Source organism: Saimiri boliviensis (assembly GCF_048565385.1).
Source record: "Saimiri boliviensis isolate mSaiBol1 chromosome 19 unlocalized genomic scaffold, mSaiBol1.pri SUPER_19_unloc_1, whole genome shotgun sequence".
NCBI lineage: Eukaryota > Metazoa > Chordata > Mammalia > Primates > Cebidae > Saimiri > Saimiri boliviensis.
In genome coordinates, this window is record NW_027412502.1 from 1,535,533 (window position 1) to 1,554,115 (window position 18,583).

General features: G+C 43.6%; 1 protein-coding gene across 1 annotated transcript in view; it reads left to right on the forward strand.

The window, feature by feature from the left end:
* LOC141583218 (uncharacterized) overlaps positions 1-18,583 on the forward strand; it is a 33,254-nt gene that overhangs the window by 7,831 nt on the left and 6,840 nt on the right. The window contains exons 2-3 of the mRNA XM_074392536.1: positions 12,840-12,935; positions 15,237-15,371. Of these exons, the coding sequence (XP_074248637.1) occupies positions 12,840-12,935; positions 15,237-15,371 (231 nt within the window). The remainder of the gene's footprint in view (positions 1-12,839; positions 12,936-15,236; positions 15,372-18,583) is intronic.

An 18,583-nucleotide genomic window follows, 5' to 3' on the forward strand; every position in this document is an offset into this window, starting at 1 on the left:
GTAGGGATAGCATTTCCAGGTGTCTAGTTACAATATATATGTATTTTTTTGCTTGGAGAACTGTTGTGTTCAGCTTTATCCGAGATATCTTTTCTGGGTTTATACCCAAAAGCACTGTACTGGGGGTCTACATTACTTCAACACATGCAAGTGACGTGATAGGATATTTAATCTTTTTCATGTATGTTTACTAGAAGTCATTGAGTAGAGGAATTTTACCTCTCTGAATGGAAGGGGATTACAATATGAGCCGCCTTTAACTGTCCAGACTGGTGAGGATAACCACTTTCTGGTAACCACTTCATAGACTTCTGTTTCTTTCGTTCAGAGTACAATCTTAATTTGTAAATATATTTCAGTATATTTACTTTATTATGCCTGCTTACCCTACTAGATTGTGTAAGCTCCCTGAGATCAGGATCCATGCACATCTCTTGTCTCTCTTGTATCCCTGGCACAGTGCCTACCTCATAGTAAGCCCTTAATAAATACTTGTTGAATCAAACTCAAGTGATTACATAAACTACACACCCAATATGTGCCAAACATTTTATGAATGAAAGAGAAACATTGAGACAGCATTTTGTAATTGTATTGGTGTTTGAAGGAGTACTTGGTGAACACAGGTTTTGCTAGCACAACTTTCAGCACATACTGCATGAGTAAATCTGGGAGTATCTCTGTTTTCTCTCTCAGACATCCCCTAAAGCTATAGTGAAAATGTGCCTGTGGCAGAGATGCTAATTCCTCTTCCTGTGCTATTACTATTCCTCTCTTTCCCAGTACCTGCCTCAGTGGAATGTGTGTGCAGTTCAAGGTGTATGGGGCTGAGGAAGGTGGCACAACTTGTTCCATGCATGCAGTCTTCCAGCAGTCTCTATGCAGCCTGGGCTCCCTGAGGGGATTCCCTTCCTTTGTCCTGTTTGGTGTGATAGATGTGTATAGATGTGTATGTGTATTGTCTGAAAATTGTTTCAAACATTATTACTTTTAGAGTTTGCTAAAACTAGACATAACTTAGAAGTACTCTAGTAGTTTCTGAAATCTGTATAGACATGTTGTTCATGGTCACACATTTCAATAAATCTGCTGTTGTGATAAGCTGCCTGTATAACAGATGAACTTGACCTAATGTGATTTTTGAACTCCAGAGCTACTCTCAAATTAAGTTATATAAAATTACTAACATCGTATTTTTGAAGTATGTTCCAGCCTGGGCAACATAGTGAGACCTTATCTCTACAGAAAAATTAAAAAACTGACCAGGTGTGGTTGGCATGTCCCTGTAGTCCCAGCTGCTTAAGAGTTGGAAGGAAGAAGATTTCTTGAGCCCAGGAGTTCAGGGGCTGCTGCAGTCAGCTGTGATTGCACCACTGCCTTCCAGCATGGGGATCAGAACAAGACCCTGTCTCTAAAAACAAGAAAGTAATGTATAGGCTCGATCTCAGAAATTTTAAATGATGTGATAATAGCTTATGATATGGCAGTCAGTGATACTGAAAGTTTCTCATTTATGTTGTGTTGCACTTACCTGTTGAGGAGATCCTGGTATTAGACTGATTTTTCCTAATTGATCAGAGGCTCAAAGACATGATGCATTCATAATTATACCAGCTAGGAAGTATTGAAACTGAATATGTGTAGTTGTTGTCATGTTTGAGCATACATGAGCATTCCAAGAAAGCAATGTGGGTGCTCACGAGTACATCTGTCAAGGCTTTCTGTGAAGTCTGTGTACATACTTCTAACTTAAGTTTTATTATTCCTTATTAGTCATTACTTTTAGAGGATGATGACACAGACAATCCAGAGGACAGCATGTCCTACCACATGCAGTGTCCCTTTTGAATCTTCGATGGAAAGCAAGCTGCAGTGTAATGTGTCTGAGAACTTCTGGAAGGCATTTCACCTCATTACTCTTTAGATTTAAGGCTGCTGTATATTTTGAGTTTGGCTCCACTGTTTCCCTGGTGATAATCATTTTTGGTCTTTAACTCCAGACTAATTCCATCACCAAGAACCTATAAAAAGATTGTCTCTACCATTCTTCTTGAAATTGGTAGTTGGTTTCAAATGACTAGAATGTTGAGAACGGTCATTCATAATTCCTAGGGATTTGCTAATAGTAATTATATTCAGTATTTTTTATGATTTTTTTTTAGCTCTTGGAAATATTTGTTCAGATCTTTCCTCTAAAAGAACATTAATTTTCAATGCTGCTTTACTGTGTTTCACACATTGAAGGATGACCTTATGTTTTATTTCATAGGTTGGTTAGTTTCTAAGAGAGAAACCCCGCATCTCATGGCCTTAGATCTCATGCTCTACCTACTTATGGTAAAGGGTCCAGGGAAAAGCACAGATGGCTGAATAGAAGTACATCTTTCTTCAGTAAAAGCTTTCACATCCTAATAGTGAACTTGGTTGTGAGAAGCATTTAAGTGCTCTTTCACATTACCTTTCTATTGCATTTGGGAATTATTACTTTTTGTTTGTTTGTTTTCTTTTTAAAGTGTTTGCAGTTATCCACTTCGGGCCCACTCCAGGCCTTCACAGCTGTTCTCATTAGGCCCAGCCCAGTTATTCATAGCTGTTTTCCTTGGGCCCAGACAAATTGTACACATCAATCCTTTTGGGATGGAAGAAGTACTTGACTGTAACTGGGTTCACTGCCTCAGTGTCAGATGTCTTTGGGACCCAAGCTTCAGTGTCCTGCTCTGTAGCCATGTAACTAGCTGGCAGGTGAACCCCTTAATCACAACAAAAAGAAATCTTTCAGAAAACCAAGGTTTTAAGCTGAAAAAAGAAACCAGTCCACCCTGCTGTGCAACAGTGTAACCAGAAATCACATCTCTCATCTAGTTCTGATTTTGTACCCATTTGGAATCCTCCCACGCAGGCTCAGGTAGCCACCATTGAAGTTTCTGCATCTAGGAGATTGACCTTGTTACATCCCACATGCCATCTTTCTTTCTGTGCATGCTGATTTCATTCCACCTGGTGTCCTCCAGGGTTCTCCACCTTGCTGGAGAAGAAAACGAAACCTTCTACACTCACTTTGAAAAGAAAAACACTAGAGAAGACACACTGAAGAAACTCTATAGAAGCTCCCACCTCAGCAATCAGCACTGGGAACAGGAGCTGTTTCTTCCCCAGGATGCAACCCAAGTCACCTAAAAGCTTCCAGTGGCACCTGGTGGGTCCTGAGGGAAGGAGACTGTGAACACCTGAGCTGGACGTAAGAAGGAAAGCTATTTACACTTGGTCTGGGAACCTATAAGCATATCAGTGAACAACTAGGCTGGCCCCGGTTTGGATGGCTATGAAAATCTTGGCTCAACCCAATTCAGACAGCTGTGAATATCTGGGCTTGGCCCAAGAAGGAGAGCTATTGAGCCCTGCGCCGCATCCCCATAAGAAGGAATGTAAGTTCCTGGGCTGGCTCAGATGAGAACGGCTGTGAGCACCTGTGGGCTCCAATGAGGACAGCCGTGAACACCTGGGCTGCCCACTCTTAGACGGCTGTGAGCAACTGGACCGAGCCAGTGAGAACAGCTGTGAACCATGGGCTGTGCCAGCGCAGACAGGTTTGAAAACCTCATCTGCCCTGATGAGGACGTTGTGAACTCCTGGGCTCGGCCCCGTGAGTACAGCTGTGAACACTTGGACTGGCCTCAGTGAGGATGGCAAGGAAGACTTTTTGGAGACCTAGTAAGGACACCTGTGATCACCTGAGGTGGGCCTACTGAGGACAGCTGTGATCACTGGCTGACCCTGATTAGGAAGGCTGTGAACAGCAAACCTGGGCCACAGTAGAACAGCTGTGAATATCTGGTTGTCCCTGTGAGGATGGCTGTGAACACCTTGACTGAGCACAGTGAGGACAGCAGTGAATGCCTCATCTGGAGCTGGCGGGATGGCCATGAACACCTGAGCATTCACACCTTCCCTTCCCGCTGTTAGGAGTGGATGCTAGGTGGTTGTTAATGCCAGTTTACCCTGCTGTGTGACAGTACAACCAGAATTCATGCCTCTCATTTAAGCGTGACTCTCTAGTGATTGGTAGCCCTCCCCCGCAGCCTCAGGTAGACACCATTGAAGTTGCTGATTCTGGGAGATGAACTTGTTTAGATTTGACATGCCTTGTTTGTCTTTCTCTGCCTGTCTCATTTTGTTTGACCCAGTGTCCTCGTTTCTCTGCCTTGCCAGAAGTGAGGTGATGTTCTGAAGTTCGATGACTGAAGGGTACTCCGTGTGCATACATCCTGCAGTTTCTGCGTCCCTCCACCTGGGGAATGAACAGGTAGGCTGACCCCATTCCTTGGCTCTTGTGAGCAAATGCTTCATGAAACAGAGGAAGGCAGACATCTCCTTAGGGACTGGTTTCCTTTTCTGTAAATTTCTACCCAGTGCTGAGGTGGCTAAATGAACTGGTATTTGTAGTTTCAACTTTGTGAGAAACCTCCTACTTTATTTTTCCACAGCATATATAATACTTTACACTGCCCACAAGAGTGAAGTAGAGTTTTTCTTTCTGCAAGTCTATCCTGGCCCCTGCCTTGAAAAACTTGCATTGCCTTTTGGGTAATACTTATTCTCAGTGAGGTTTGCCCTCAGTGGGGCATGTGAGTGTCGCTTTGATTTCTTGGGGGATGACTAGTGATGTGGAGAAAATTTTCTTTTCCGTGTGAGTCAGTTTTATGTCTTCTCTTCAGCAATGCCCCTACTGTTCCTTTGGGCACTTCTGACTTGTGGATTGGGTTTTATCTTGTGGCTCAGTATCCCTTGTTTCTTGTGTATGTTAGTTAAGGGTTCCTTTCAGAGACCTGATTTTTCATAATGTTCTCCCAGTCGGTAGGAGGCCTTCTCATTGGGTTTATTGTTTTGCCTCTTTTGCAGAGTCCCTAAAGTTGTCCTTAGTTTCAGGTGTTTATATTTTCTTTTTTTTTTCCTCTTTCCTTTCTTCATTCACCATGTATCTTGCTTTTTAAAGCGGTGATTTCTGGGTCCTGTGAGGGGAAAGAGGAAGCTGGCGAGGCTGTTGAACTGTCTGTGGGTGTATTTTTCATAATTTGTTTTTGTTGCAGCTTGGGTGCTCGCATTCAAGTTGCCCCCAACTAAATACTCAGTGTGTTTTCCTTGGAGTTTTCTGGCTTCAGGATTTGACTTAAGTGTTCAGTTTATTGTGTGTTGATTTATTGGGTTCTGTGCAACACAAGGGTCCTGTTTCAGTTCTTTGCACATGAATACCCATGTTTCTCAATGGTTGTGTCTTTGGTGTGCTTTTGAATAATGTGTTGACTGTCTGTTGTTTTGGGTGTGTGTTGTGGCTCCCTTATTTTTTCCATTTGGTTATGGCTCCACTGAGAATGGCTGTGAACACCTGGGCTAGGCCCAACATGAATGGTTCTGTACGGTTGTGTGATAAGGATGACTGTAAACTGTGACATTCACCCAGACCAGGATGGCTATCAACACATGGGCTGGCCCTGGTGAGGACAACTGTGAATACCTCTCTTGAGCCCAATAAGAACAGCGATGACCACCTGGGCTAGGCCAAGTGAGGACAGCTGTTGATACCTGGACTAGCTGTAGTGAGGACCGCTGTGAAAACTTGAGCTGGAGGCTGGGCACGGTGGCTCATGCCTGTAATTCCAGCACTTTGGGAGGCAGAGGCAGGCAGATCACAAGGTCAGGAGTTCAAGACCAACCTGGCCAATATGGTGAAACCCTGTCTCTACTAAAAGTACAAAAATATAGCTTCGCATGGTGGCACATGCCTGTAATTCCAGCTACTCAGGAGGCTGAGGCAGGAGAATCACTTGAACCCGGGAGGCGGAGGTTGTAGTGACCTGAGATTGTACCACTGCACTCCAGCCTGGGTGACAGAGCGAGATTCAGTCTCAAAAAAAAAAAAAAGAAAAGAAAAAAAGAAAACAAACAAACAAAAAAAGAAAACCTGAGCTGGGCCCAAAGAAAACAGCTCTGAAAACCTGGATTGGACCTAACTGAGGATGGCTGTGAATACCTGAGCCTGCCCCAATGAGGACAGATGTGATCACCTGGGCCGTCCTCATGAGGGTAGCCCTAATATTATACCTTGGCTGGATTCAGAGAGCAAAAATGTGAATGTCTAAGGTGTCCCTGACAAGGTCTACTGTGAACGCCCAGGCTGGCTCCCGTAAGGATGGCTGTGAGTACTTGAGCAGGGCACAATAAGATGGCTATGAACACTTGGACTTGCCACGAAAAGGACCACTATAAACGCCTGGGCTGGGCCCAGCGAAAATGACTAGAAACACTGGAATTGGGTCAGCTGAGGACGACTGTGAATGCTTAGGCTGGACCCAGTTAAGAGCTGGGAACTTCTGGCTTGGGAATAATGAGGATATCTATGAAAACCTGGACTTTGCCCAGAGAGGATGGTCATGAAAGCCTGGGCTGACCCCTAGCAGAAGGGCTTGGAACACATTGGATGGCCTCTATGAGGGTGACCAGTAATACCTTGGCTAGCCCCGATTACCACAGTTGTGAACAAATTGACTAGTTCTGATGAGGATGACTCTGAATATCGAGGCTGCTGCCAATGTGGATGGCTGTGACCACGTAGGCTGGCCTTAATGAAGACCACTGTGAACACCTGTAAAGGCCCAGATGCGAACAGCAATGAACACCTGGGCTGCTCCCAATGAAGCTAGCTTTGAACAGCTGGGCTGGGCCAAGTGTAGACAGTAGTGGAAACCTGATTTGGCTCAGATGAAGATGGCTATGAGCACCTTGCCAGGCCCAGTGAGAGTGACTATATAATACCTTGGCTGGTACCAATTATGATTGTGAACACCTTGGCTGCCACCAGTGAGGATAGCTGTGAACACCTCAGCTGACGTCATGTAGATGGCTGTGACCACCTAAACTGGCCCTCGTGAGGACCTCTTTGAAAACTTAAACTTGATTCATTAAGGCCAGCTGGAAACACCTGGGCAGGTCCTCAGGTAAATGGGTCTGAACAGTTGGACTCTCCCCAGTGAGGACCGCTATAAACAACTGTGCCAGGACTATTAAGGAAGACGATTAACACCTGAACTGGGAACAGATGATGGCAGCGAACACTTGTCCTGATGAGGACAGCTGTGGTGAGCACCGAGGCAAGGCACAATGAGAACAGCTGTTAACACCTGGTCTTGGAGCCTGTGAGCATGACAGTGAACACTTAGCCCTGGAGAGGATGGCTGTAATCGTCGAAGCTTGGCCCAATGAGGACAGCAGTCCGCGTTTAGGCTGGCCGCAGTGAAGACAGCTGTTAACGCCTGGGCTAGGTCCCCATGAGGAGGACTGTCAGTAGCTGGCCTGGCTCAGAGGAGGACGGCTGTGAGGACCTGTGCTGGCTCCACTGAGGACAGCTGTGAACACCTGTGCTTAGCCCAGTGAGGCTCGCTCTGATCACCTGGGCTGGCCATTGTTAGAACAGCTGCGATCACCAAAACTGGGCTGAAGATGGTTGAAAACACCTCAGCAGAGCTAATGAGGACGGCTATAAATACCGGGTTTTGCCCAGTGAGGATGGCTGTGAGTAACTGGGCTGGCCCTGATTAGGACGGAGTGAAGACCTGGGCTGGGCCCAATGGGAACAGCATTGAACACCTGGGCTGACCTTGATGTGGTCGGCTGTGCACACCTTGGCTGGGTCCAGTGAGGATAGCTATTGACACCTAAGCAGGGCCTCAGTGAGGACCATGATGAACACCTAGATCAGGACAACTGAGGATAGCTGTGAACATCTGGGCTGAAGGCAATGTGGACAGCTTTTAACACCTGGGCTGGTCCCAGTGAACATAACTTTGAACACCTGGGCTGGCCTCAGTGAGGATGGCCCTGATGAATACCTGGGCTGCCTCCCATGAAGATGGCTAGGATCACCCGGGTTGTGCCCTGGGCTTGTCTGACCCCTAGTCTGTGTTGGGCTGGAACCTTCTCTAGAGGCTCCCAGCTCTCTTCCCTTCACCTTCCACCCCAGCAGACCCTCAGGCCTTTTTTGTGCTCACTCCTTAAGCTCCCCTTGGACTCTGCTACAGAGGCTTGGCTTGGCTGCCTTGCGAAGGTGGAGACACATCTGATCCAGTCACTGCGGGGGGTGCCCCATGTGGCAACTGCTCCGCTGGGGCTGTTTGGGGCCCAGGACCCTCAGAGCAGAAGACTGGGCTTGTGTGCAGAAGGCAGCCTTGGGGTGCTGACTCCCCCAGTGCCCAGTTTCTGACAAAACTTAGCCATGCCCTGATACCTACCCACCCATGTCAGAGGGTTCTGTGACTTCTAAGGGTGTCAGAGGCAGGTCCTGGTCATGGTTCCACCATGAGTGTGAGAGGAGATTTCTGGGTCTCCATTTTTTGGCACAGAATGGGGAGAGGGATGTCTGTGTTCGCCAGTGGGTGGCTCAGGTGGCGTCTTGGGGGAAGAAGCCTCCACGAAAAGAGGACTATGCAAAGATGGTGCCATCCAGGCCACCTGTCCTGGCTGGTGGCTCAGGAGGAGAGGTGACTGAAGAGTCCCTGCACCCCACATTGGTCCCCCCTGCTCTACATTTTGGGAAGAAGGAATTTGTCTGGGACTCACGCTGCACTGTCAAGATCATGACAGTTGTCCTCATTGGACACCAAGGAGGTAGCTGCCCTTGGCATTTATCGAGTGTCCAGTGTATGCACTAGGCTGTCCACGCATCTTCAGAAGCCAGCGTTTTCTTGATGGTTTGACAGAGAGGTGCTCAAACTGAGGGCACTAAAAATGGGACAGGCTGTCAGATTTTCCAGATGGAGGGATTGACTTGTTAGTGAAGTTGGGCTGTGGGGCCATGAGTTGAGGCAGTCGGCTCTCCAAATGAGGCTCCTGTGGACCACTCAGTCCAGCCTGCCCTAGGCCTTTGCTCCTCACTGGCTCAGTGCTGGGTATCAGGCCATGATAGGATGGGCAATCTGATGCCTCGGTGTGCCCCTTTTCTTTCATGGTTTAGACACAACTGCGCTGTATGACTGCTCCAATAGACATCATAAGACTGACAGAATGGAAGCTTTGTGACATCAAGGTACCAAATTGTAAACACCAGGCAAGGGTTGAGTCCCACACCCCTAAACTTAAGGAATAAACTGTTCTGACTGCCACAGGGTTTTCTTTTTCTTTAGCAGCTAAATAAGCACCGTTAAAACCATGATAGCTCAGCACCAGACACTGACTAACTGGCCCCTAACCCATGTTCTAGCAGCCATAACTATAGCTCTGATGGGACAGGAGATTGTTTTTAGTAACGTTCTTGTATGAAGAGACTACCCACCACGGACTGGCTGTGGCCAGTTGATAGAGGCTGTGCACTTGTGTGCCTTGTGTCCCGAAAAGACCTTTTGAGGTAGAGAGCCTAATTGTAATACATTTAAACACTGTCTTTACCTCAAAGCGAACATGGGTCATATGTTACATGCATGTTTGGTCTGTACATGTGCATCAGGACCACTGTCATGAATATTCATAGCTCCTCCTGTAACCTGCCGAAAGTTTCTATTTAGCCAGATTATCCAGAGTAAAGCTCCTGCCCCGACTCCCTTCCATGTGCTGTGCCAGGCTCTTCCCTTGGTGGGAGACGTGCTTCCCAGCCTGTGGGATGGCCCCTTTGTGGGCCGTGTGTAACCTTTTATAAGAAATAAAGTTTCTTGCTGAGCAGAAGCTCTTTAGTTCAATTAGGTCCAATACCAAGCCTCAGCAACACATGATTTACCCACATAGCAAGCCTTCACTTAAACTTGTGAATCTAAAGTAGAGGGAAAAAGCCCCCTCTCCATTTCCAAATTCATACATCATGTGATTGTTTAAGTTAACAGAGTGGATGAAACGGTTTGTTCATAGAGCAACATTTCAGGTCTAAACTACCTTTTGTTACCTGTTATCCTGTAACACTGGTTAGTTTCCCTGAATGTTTGTATGTACTTGTCAGTCAACTTACAGTGGCTGTTGCAGAAGTAAAACCCACAGTTATCTTACCCTTGGCCTGTGCCATAAAATGACAGGCCCTTTTTCACATATTTGAGAGGTATTTTGGGATTTTTAAACTGGAATATGCATGTGGCTTTTAAAACATGTTTGCAGTTTTCATGCTATTCTCCTTTTGAGAAGTGGAGTCTGTGCTCTCACTCACTGGTTAACCAGACTTGACACTAGTGCTTACTTTTCACTGGCAGATGATGTCGAAGTGATGTTGTGTAACTTCTAAAATTATGTTAAAAATGCCATGAGCATCTGCCTGCTTCACTTGGGACACGCGCCAGTGTCTGAGTGTCCCGAGACTGCCTGCTGCTGGGAAGTCTGGTAAGTTCTCCAGCCAAGCCCAAGTTCCTCTGTGGACCTGAGCATGACGTCACGTCCAGATGATCAATCCCCTGTTGTGGATTCCATCCCAGTCCGTGAGACTTCTCTGCAGTCTCCAGGCATCAACATGCACCAATAAGCTATCTTTTCTGTGTTTTGCCTGAATTCCTGTCCCTGTGAAGCATTAGCAAATTGAAATGTTTGTTTTCTACCAGCATTTGGGGTATTAGTTTTTTGTTTAAAAAAAATCACAGTAAAGACATCAGGAATAACACACTTGCAGGTCATTCACTAGGTACAGAAGAATGCACACTGAAATCTGGACTTGTCTTTCCCTCTTCTGCAGCCTACCAGCTTCTGCGTCTGGAAGTAACAACAATGAAGTTTCTGCACATCTTTCTAGATTTATTAATTGAACGATCATGTAGCACTGACACCAAGACAAAACTTTGTAAAAGGGCTTTGACTATCAATGTAAAAGACTCATTTATTTTCATATACGGTGAACACTCAGGTGGCAGCAGGAAGGAAAGCCTTATGCTCATTCTTTTGTATTCTTCCTAATATATTCTGTTTTTAAAAATTTCCTTCCCATTTTGGCATTAAGAGATATAAATCTGTTGTCTAGATTTTTAATTAAGTTTTCTCTCTCACACACACAAAAGTGTATATTTATAAATGCACACCCCATTTTTCTATTCAGTTGTTGATAATTAAAATTCTCTATTTTCACAGGTATGTTCCTTCCCAAATCCTGTTAACCATCCCCTCAGTGAGATAATCTCTGAAAAAAAATTTCAGTATTGGCCGTGCATGGTGGCTCACACCTGTAATCCCAGCACTTTGGGAGGCTGAGGTGGGTAGATCACGAGGTCAGGAGTTCAAGACCAGCCTGACCAACATGGTGAAACCCCATCTCTACTAAAAATACAAAAATTAGCCAGATGTGGCGGCACACACCTGTAAACCCAGCTAATCAGGAAGCTGAGGCAGAAGAATCGCTTGAACCCAGGAGGTGGAGGTTGCAGTGAACTGAGATCGCACCATTGCACTCCAGCCTGGGTGACAGAGTGAGACTCTGTCTCAAAAAAAAAAAAAAAAAAAGTATATCAATGCAGGTTTTTTTTTTTTTAACCTAATCTATGACCCATTTGATTTAATAATTTTTAAAACCTATGATGAATCAACACTGATGGAAATTTATACTGCATTATTTTACATCTATTTTCTTTTTCTTTGAGACAGTCTTGTACTGTTGCCCAGGCTGGAGTGCAGGGGCGGGATCTCTGTTCACAGAAACCTTCGCCTTCTGGGTTCAAGCTGTTCTCCTGCCTCAGCCTCTGAAATAGCTGGGATTACAGGTACTTGCCACCACACCCAGCTAAATTGTGTGTGTGTGTGTGTGTGTGTGTGTGTGTGTGTGTGTGTGTGTGTATGTGTGTATGTGTGTGTTTATTTTTAGTAGAGATGAGGTTTCCCAATGTTGGCCAGCCTGGTCTCGAACTCCCGACCTCAGGTGATCTGCCTGCCTTGGCCTTTCAAAGTTCTGGGATTACAGGTGTGAGCCACCATGCTTAGCCTCATTTCATATCATAATGGGTAGTATCAACCATTTTTTAAAAAAATTACAATTCTCATTTTCCAAAAATTTTATTTCTATTATGTTTTGGGAGTTTTTCAATTGCCTTCAAAGTGCTAATTCCCATGGCCAGAGCATAGGAATGTGTGTGATCAGGTGTTGACTGATGAACCAGAATGCATATTTGATCCTGGAGTTTGAGGTTATCAGAACTCTCCATTTAGAAAAGCATTCTTTATATATTTTCAAACAACCCATGCTGAACACACAGTGCCAATTTCTTATTCATCTGTCAATGAATATCCTGCCATATATATATACGTATATATGTATGTATATGTCAGAGAAATCTCTAGATAAACTTGAGATTCAGAAATCAGTATGCAAACTTAGTTGCACACAGAGAAAAAAGAAGGTGTTATATATGTAGTAGAAAAGCTTTTATACAATTACTAAGAATTACATTATCAGAGATTAACTTTAAAACTGAACTTACACATTTTAAATTTAATTTGGAGCTAGTTTAAAATTGTTGAACCTAGGACTGTGGTGACTCAAGAATAGTAGAAATGGGTAGGAATGACATTTCATATCAAACATGGAATCTCCCCTTATTCTCAGTGAATTAGGCTTTCCTCTCTTCACCCTGAAATTTTCACCATCAAATATATATTGGGAGGCAGATCTTTTTTTTCCTTTAATGTTTATTTCATACACACAGAATAATGTTGTGGGTCTGGGATTCAGTTTTGAAATGAAACATGCAGTCCAAGTGACCCCCCTGTCCATGTGAAAATGGTCTGGTCTAGATCAAGCAGTTGCGCCCCTTATTGTGACATGTAGGTTTGCAAAAATTCTATGGTGATCTGTTGCTAAGGTGATCTGATGATGTAGGTCTTGCCTTTGATTTCAGGTGCTATTCTGGCAATCAAAGGTTGGCAGGTAAAAGCAACTTGGAAATTTTCTCTGGCTCGCAAGATGGGGAATGTTTCTAACTGTTGTCTCAGAGGTATGTATGTTCATTTCGGTCTCCTGACTGTAATTTCTTCAGGTGGGCCAGTTTTCCTGTATGTTAAATGTCATTCTGATTTTTAAAAATTTCCCCAATTCCTATTTGTCTACAGGTTTATAAATATGTTTTAGAGTTTTATTACTCAGTTTATATTTTTGATTCTATCAAGATATTTTATATATATTTTTCTCTAGGAATAAGTACTGTTTCCCATGCCAATTTTTTTTTTTTTTTTGTACACATGCTTCCATAGAGTAGATAGAGAAGACACACAATAACACCGCCTTCATCAGGATCTTGATACCAAATACAGTATGAGACATTCCATGAAACACCAAAGTCTTCTGAATACAGATGTCAAAATCTGAAAACAAATATTAGAGCAGTTTAAAATAGGAGATATTTAGAAAATACAAATAAATTTCATGATGGGAAACACTTTTGCCTAATTTAGAAGTTTTGAGGAATTCTTTTAATTTAAAATTTTTTTTAAAGATAAATCCAATCAAAAGGACATAAAAAGTTAAGAAATAGGAAACATTATTAGAAGTCATGTAAGATTTATGAGAATTTTACCTTGCAGTGAAAACTGCCTGGCATTAGATAAATTGGTTCATAAGGTCTTATTAAAATTAGCTATAATATTAAAAATACACTAATGCAAAACTAAACTTTTAGTTAAAAAAACTATTCTTAAGACAATAATTTGTTCTCAATGAGATTACAAGAGGTAATAATTTTTCATTCTCAAATCTGTTTCTTTTTAAAACTTCTCAGATTTATGCCTCAGAATTTCAACTTGTACCACATCCCTTTATAGATGTTTTACAGGTCACATATCATTGCCTTCTGTTTCTCTTCCCCTTAAAAACCTTGATCTTTTTACTTGGCTAGGATAACTGTCTTCTTCAAAGTTTCAGCAGCAGCTTTAACTTCCTTCCTCCACCCCACAGCCTTTTTGATAACTATGAATTGTTTCCTATGAACAGAAAACATCTCATGCTGATAGTAAGAGCCATGTATCTTTCTGTTGAAGCTGCTAAATTTTCTGTTTACATTCCTCTAATGTCAACCCATGGCTGAACACTATGTCTAAATAAGTTTGAGTACTCTTTTCATCATGTGTGACTTCTACATTATTTCAATATATTTTCTTGAGACACTGCCTACTCTCAGGTAGTCCTTAGTCCAGGCTGCTCAGATCATTGTGCAGAACAATAGCCAGTGAGACATTGGGGGTTAAATATTTAATTCACTAAATCACTGAAAAACCAACTTGGGTGGCCACATTTTCAGTTAATTCCCATTAACTGCTTGTGCAAGGTTGGTTAGTTGAAAGGAAGTTGATTCTTGGCACAGCCATTAGGTGGCAATTGGTTTGGAATGTCCTGAGATCTGAACTAGCTTGAGAGCCAAGCAGAACTTGGTACCTTGGGGTGGTCAGTTGGTTATGGAGGGGTGCTCACTGCCAGGCAGCTGATGGTTCTGGGCCCTGGGTAGGATGAACAGACATTTAAATTTGTTCCTCAGAAAGGCTTTGTTTGCAGAAAAGTGCCATATTTTAGCCCAGGAGTTAAAACCTAGAGACAGGAGTTTTGTTTAATGACTTGAGCTCTTCTCTGGACTCAGCCACCTCTTCTAGGACATCAGCCTTCCCGAAGAGTCCTTGGTGCAGAAGGATTGGGAAAGGGAGTGGAAAGAGCTCCAGGTTCAGGGTCCAGGCCATGATTTAGAGGCCTTAGTTGTTCAGGAATCTCTGTCCCGAGAAAACCAACCAAATACTTGTCCCAGATCTATCTTTCATCAGTGTCATGACTCTACACAGGTCGCTTCCAATCTCTTTATTTTACTTCCTTAAACTGTCAGCTCTGGGTGGCAGTTCCCCAAGTGCCTTCTCTATATTTACCACTACCAAGGGCTTGGCTTATTCTTCCAGACATAAAATAGTTGAACACTTTATGGCACTTAGAAAGCACTCACCTTCTTAAGGCTTTATGTCCATGTCACTATTTTTACCCTTTTAGCATAACATAGGCCATTACCAAGATTTCCCCATGCAGACCAGGGAGTGGAGGCACAAAGGGGTCTATAGAATTTCCTCAGGTTTGAGCAGCTTCTCAAAAGGCCTTGAGCTCAGATCTTATGTACCAGACCCTATGCTCTTGGTCACTCCAATATACTACCTTTCTATAATGTCTCATCTCAATACAGGTAATGCCTGTACAGTTATATGTGCAGCTTCTCTGATCTTCTGCAGCAAGATATCAACAACTGTCTTCATTTTAATTCCTTTCTTAGCATGTTGCATCGAGGAACAGGGAATGGATCCTGGGTTCACCGGAAAATCCACTGTCTGCTGCCACAGCCCTAAGAAGAGAATCCTTCGTCACTGGCCTCCCATCCGTTTACGCCGTAGAGTTGCATCAATGGAAGGTATTGTGGAAATTCATTCAATTCATTCGTGATATGATTTCTAGATTCTTCAGTGTCTCATGTTTAAGAAAATTATAAAATTGCTATGCTATATTCTTTATGTCATGTGTGCAAATTTAAATGTATTAAGACAATCACTAGGCTGGGCCCAGTGGCTCATGCTTATAATCCTAGCACTTTGGGAGGCTGAGGAGGGTGGATCATGAAGTCAGGAGTTCGAGACCAGCCTGGCTGATAAGGTGAAACCTTGTCTCTACTAAAAATACAAGAAAAAAAAAAAATCTAGCTGGGTGTGGTTGTGTATGCCTGTATTCCCAGCTGCTCGAAAGGCTTAGGCAGAAGAATCGCTTGAACCCGGGAAGCCTCTTCCCGAGTTCCAGTGAGCCTAGATCATGCCACTGAACTGCAGGCTGGGCGACAGAGCAAGACTCAGTTTAAAAAAAAAAAAGAAAAAAAAAGACACTTACTAGTACTACAGCTACAGGAATAAAAGTGCATTTCCATTCCAGGACTGGATTTCCTTTTAATAGTAAAGCACATCTCAGTGCAACTTGTAGACATTTTGCTGATTGTTAAACATCAAGTAAAAAGGACCTTTTCCTGAGACAGTGTTGCCAGGTATTTTAATTGATGGATGTCAGTTCAAACTGTTTTGAATTAACCTAAAAATGAGAGAAGTAGTACAGGAAATTTCCATATACTCACCTTCCTCAGTTTTCTTTTGTGATCACATCTTAAGTGAATGTGATAACACTTGTTACAATGTTACAGCTGAACCAATAGTTATACATTCTTACTAACGGAACTCCAGAGTTAGCATCTACTTTCACTCTGTGTTGTCCTGTCTGTGGGTTTTGACAATCTCATGATGTCATTTATCTCCCTGACAAAATAGTTTTATGTCCTAAACATGACCTGTGCTGCACCTATTAATGCCTGTCTTCTGAGGACTCCTGACAACCATGGATGCTAAGTTTCTGTTCTTAACCTATCTCCTTGACAGACACCAGCCCCCTGTCCCCAACACCCAAGGTTGCCTAAGGGATTTTTTTTTGGTGGAACCAACATATGGACAGTCTGTGTTTCCTAGATCACTAGAGGAAAAGTTTGGTTTCTACCAGTATTTGGGGGTATTAGGGGTGTGTTTGTGTGTGTGTTTGAGATGGAGTCTCACTCTATCGCCCAGGCTGGAGTGCAGTGGTGTGATCTTGGCTCACTGCAACCTCCTCCTCCCAGGTTTAAGCAGTTATCTCTCTTAGCTTCCCGAGTAGCTGGTATTACAGGAGTGTGCCACCATGCCTGACTAATTTGTTGTTGTTGTTGTTTTGTTTTGTTTCATTTTGTTTTTGAGATGGAGTCTCTCTTTGTTGCCAGGCTGGAGTGCAGTGGCCCAATCTCGGCTCACTGCAACCTCTGCCTCCCAGGTTTAAATGATTCTCCTGCCTCACCCTCCTGAGTAGCTGGGACTACAGGATTCTGCCACCAAGCCCCACTAATTTTTGCATTTTTAATAGAGATGAAGTTTCACCATGTTGGCCAGGATGGCCCTTGATCTCCCGACCTCGTGATCCGCCCACCTTGGCCTCCCAAAGTGCTGGGATTACAGGCATGAGCCACCACGCCTGGCCTTTTTTTGTATTTTTGGTAGAGATGTGGTTTTACCATCTTGGCCAGGCTGGTCTTGAACTCTGACCTCATGATCCACCTGTCTTAGCCTCCCAAATTGCTCAGATTTCAGGCACCCACCACCACTCCCGGAAAACCTTTTGTATTTTGAGTAGAAACGGAGTTTAACTATATTGGCCAGGCTGGTCTTGATCTCATGACATTGTGATCTACCAACCTTGGCCTCCCAAAGTGCTGGGATTACAGGCCTGAGCCACTGTGCCTGGCGTTTTTTTGTTTGTTTGTTTTTTGGTTTTTGTTTTTTTTTGACTTCCATAGACTAGATACTGAAGAAACCACTGAAACACCAACTTGGGTGCCACATTTTCAGTTAATTCCCATTAATTGCTTATTCAGTTGAAGGAAAGTTTATTCTTGGCACGGCCATCAGGTGGTATTTTGTTTGGAATATCCTAAGTTCTGAACTGGCTTGAGAGTCAAGCAGAACTCAGTCCCTTTGTGTGGTCAGTTGATCATGGAGGGGTGCTCATTGCCAGACAGCTGATGGTTCTGGGCTCTGGATGAACAGACATTTGAATTTGTTCCCCGAAAAGGCTTTGTTTGTAGGACAGTGCCGTATTTTAGCCTAGGAGTTAAAACCAAGAAACAGGAGTTTTGCTTAAAGAGTTGAGCTCTTCTCTGGACTCAGCCACCTCTTCCAGGACATTAGCCTTCCTGAAGAGCCCTTTGTGCTGGAGAATTCAGAAAGGGTGTGGTAAATGCTCCAGGTTCAGGGTCCAGGTTGTGATTTAGAGGCCTCAGGTGTTCAGGGATCTCTGTCCCCAGAAAACAAACCAAATACTTGTCCAAAATCTATCATTCATCAGTGTCGTGACTCAAGGCAGGTTGCTTCAAATCTCTTTATTTCACTTTCTTGAACTGTCAACTCTGGGTGGCAGCTCCTGCTCTGCCCATCTCTCTGGGCTGATGTGGACATCACAGGAAAGAACATAAATTTTTCACAATTTCTAAAACATGGACCCATGTCAAGAATGAAGAGAATTTTACCCTCCACTGTCCCGGAGTCCCCCAGGTGCCTTCTCTGTGTTTACCACTATCAAGGGCTTGGCTTATTCTTCCAGACACAAAATAGTTGAGCACTTTATGGCACTTAGAAAGCACTCACCTTCTTAAGGCTTTATGTCAACGTCACTATTTTTACCCTTTTAACATAACATAGGCCATTATCAACATTTCCCCATTCAGACCAGGGAGTGGAGGCACAGAGGGGTCTATAGGACTTCCTCAGGTTTGAGCAGCTTCTCAAAAGGCCTTGAGCTCAGATCTTATGTACCAGACCCTATGCTCTTGGTCACTCCAATATACTACCTTTCTATAATGTCTCATCTCAATACAGGTATTTGCCTGCAGTTATAAGTGAAACCCGCAGTGCAAGTTCTTTCTGAAGCACAACTCAGATTCAGGGGGCTTTACTCTGCAGAAGATGAACAATGGGATTAAACATTTAAGCTGTGAATAAGTAAATGCTCATTTATTTGATCTTCTGCAGCAAGATATCAACAGCTATCTTTATTTAAATTCATTTC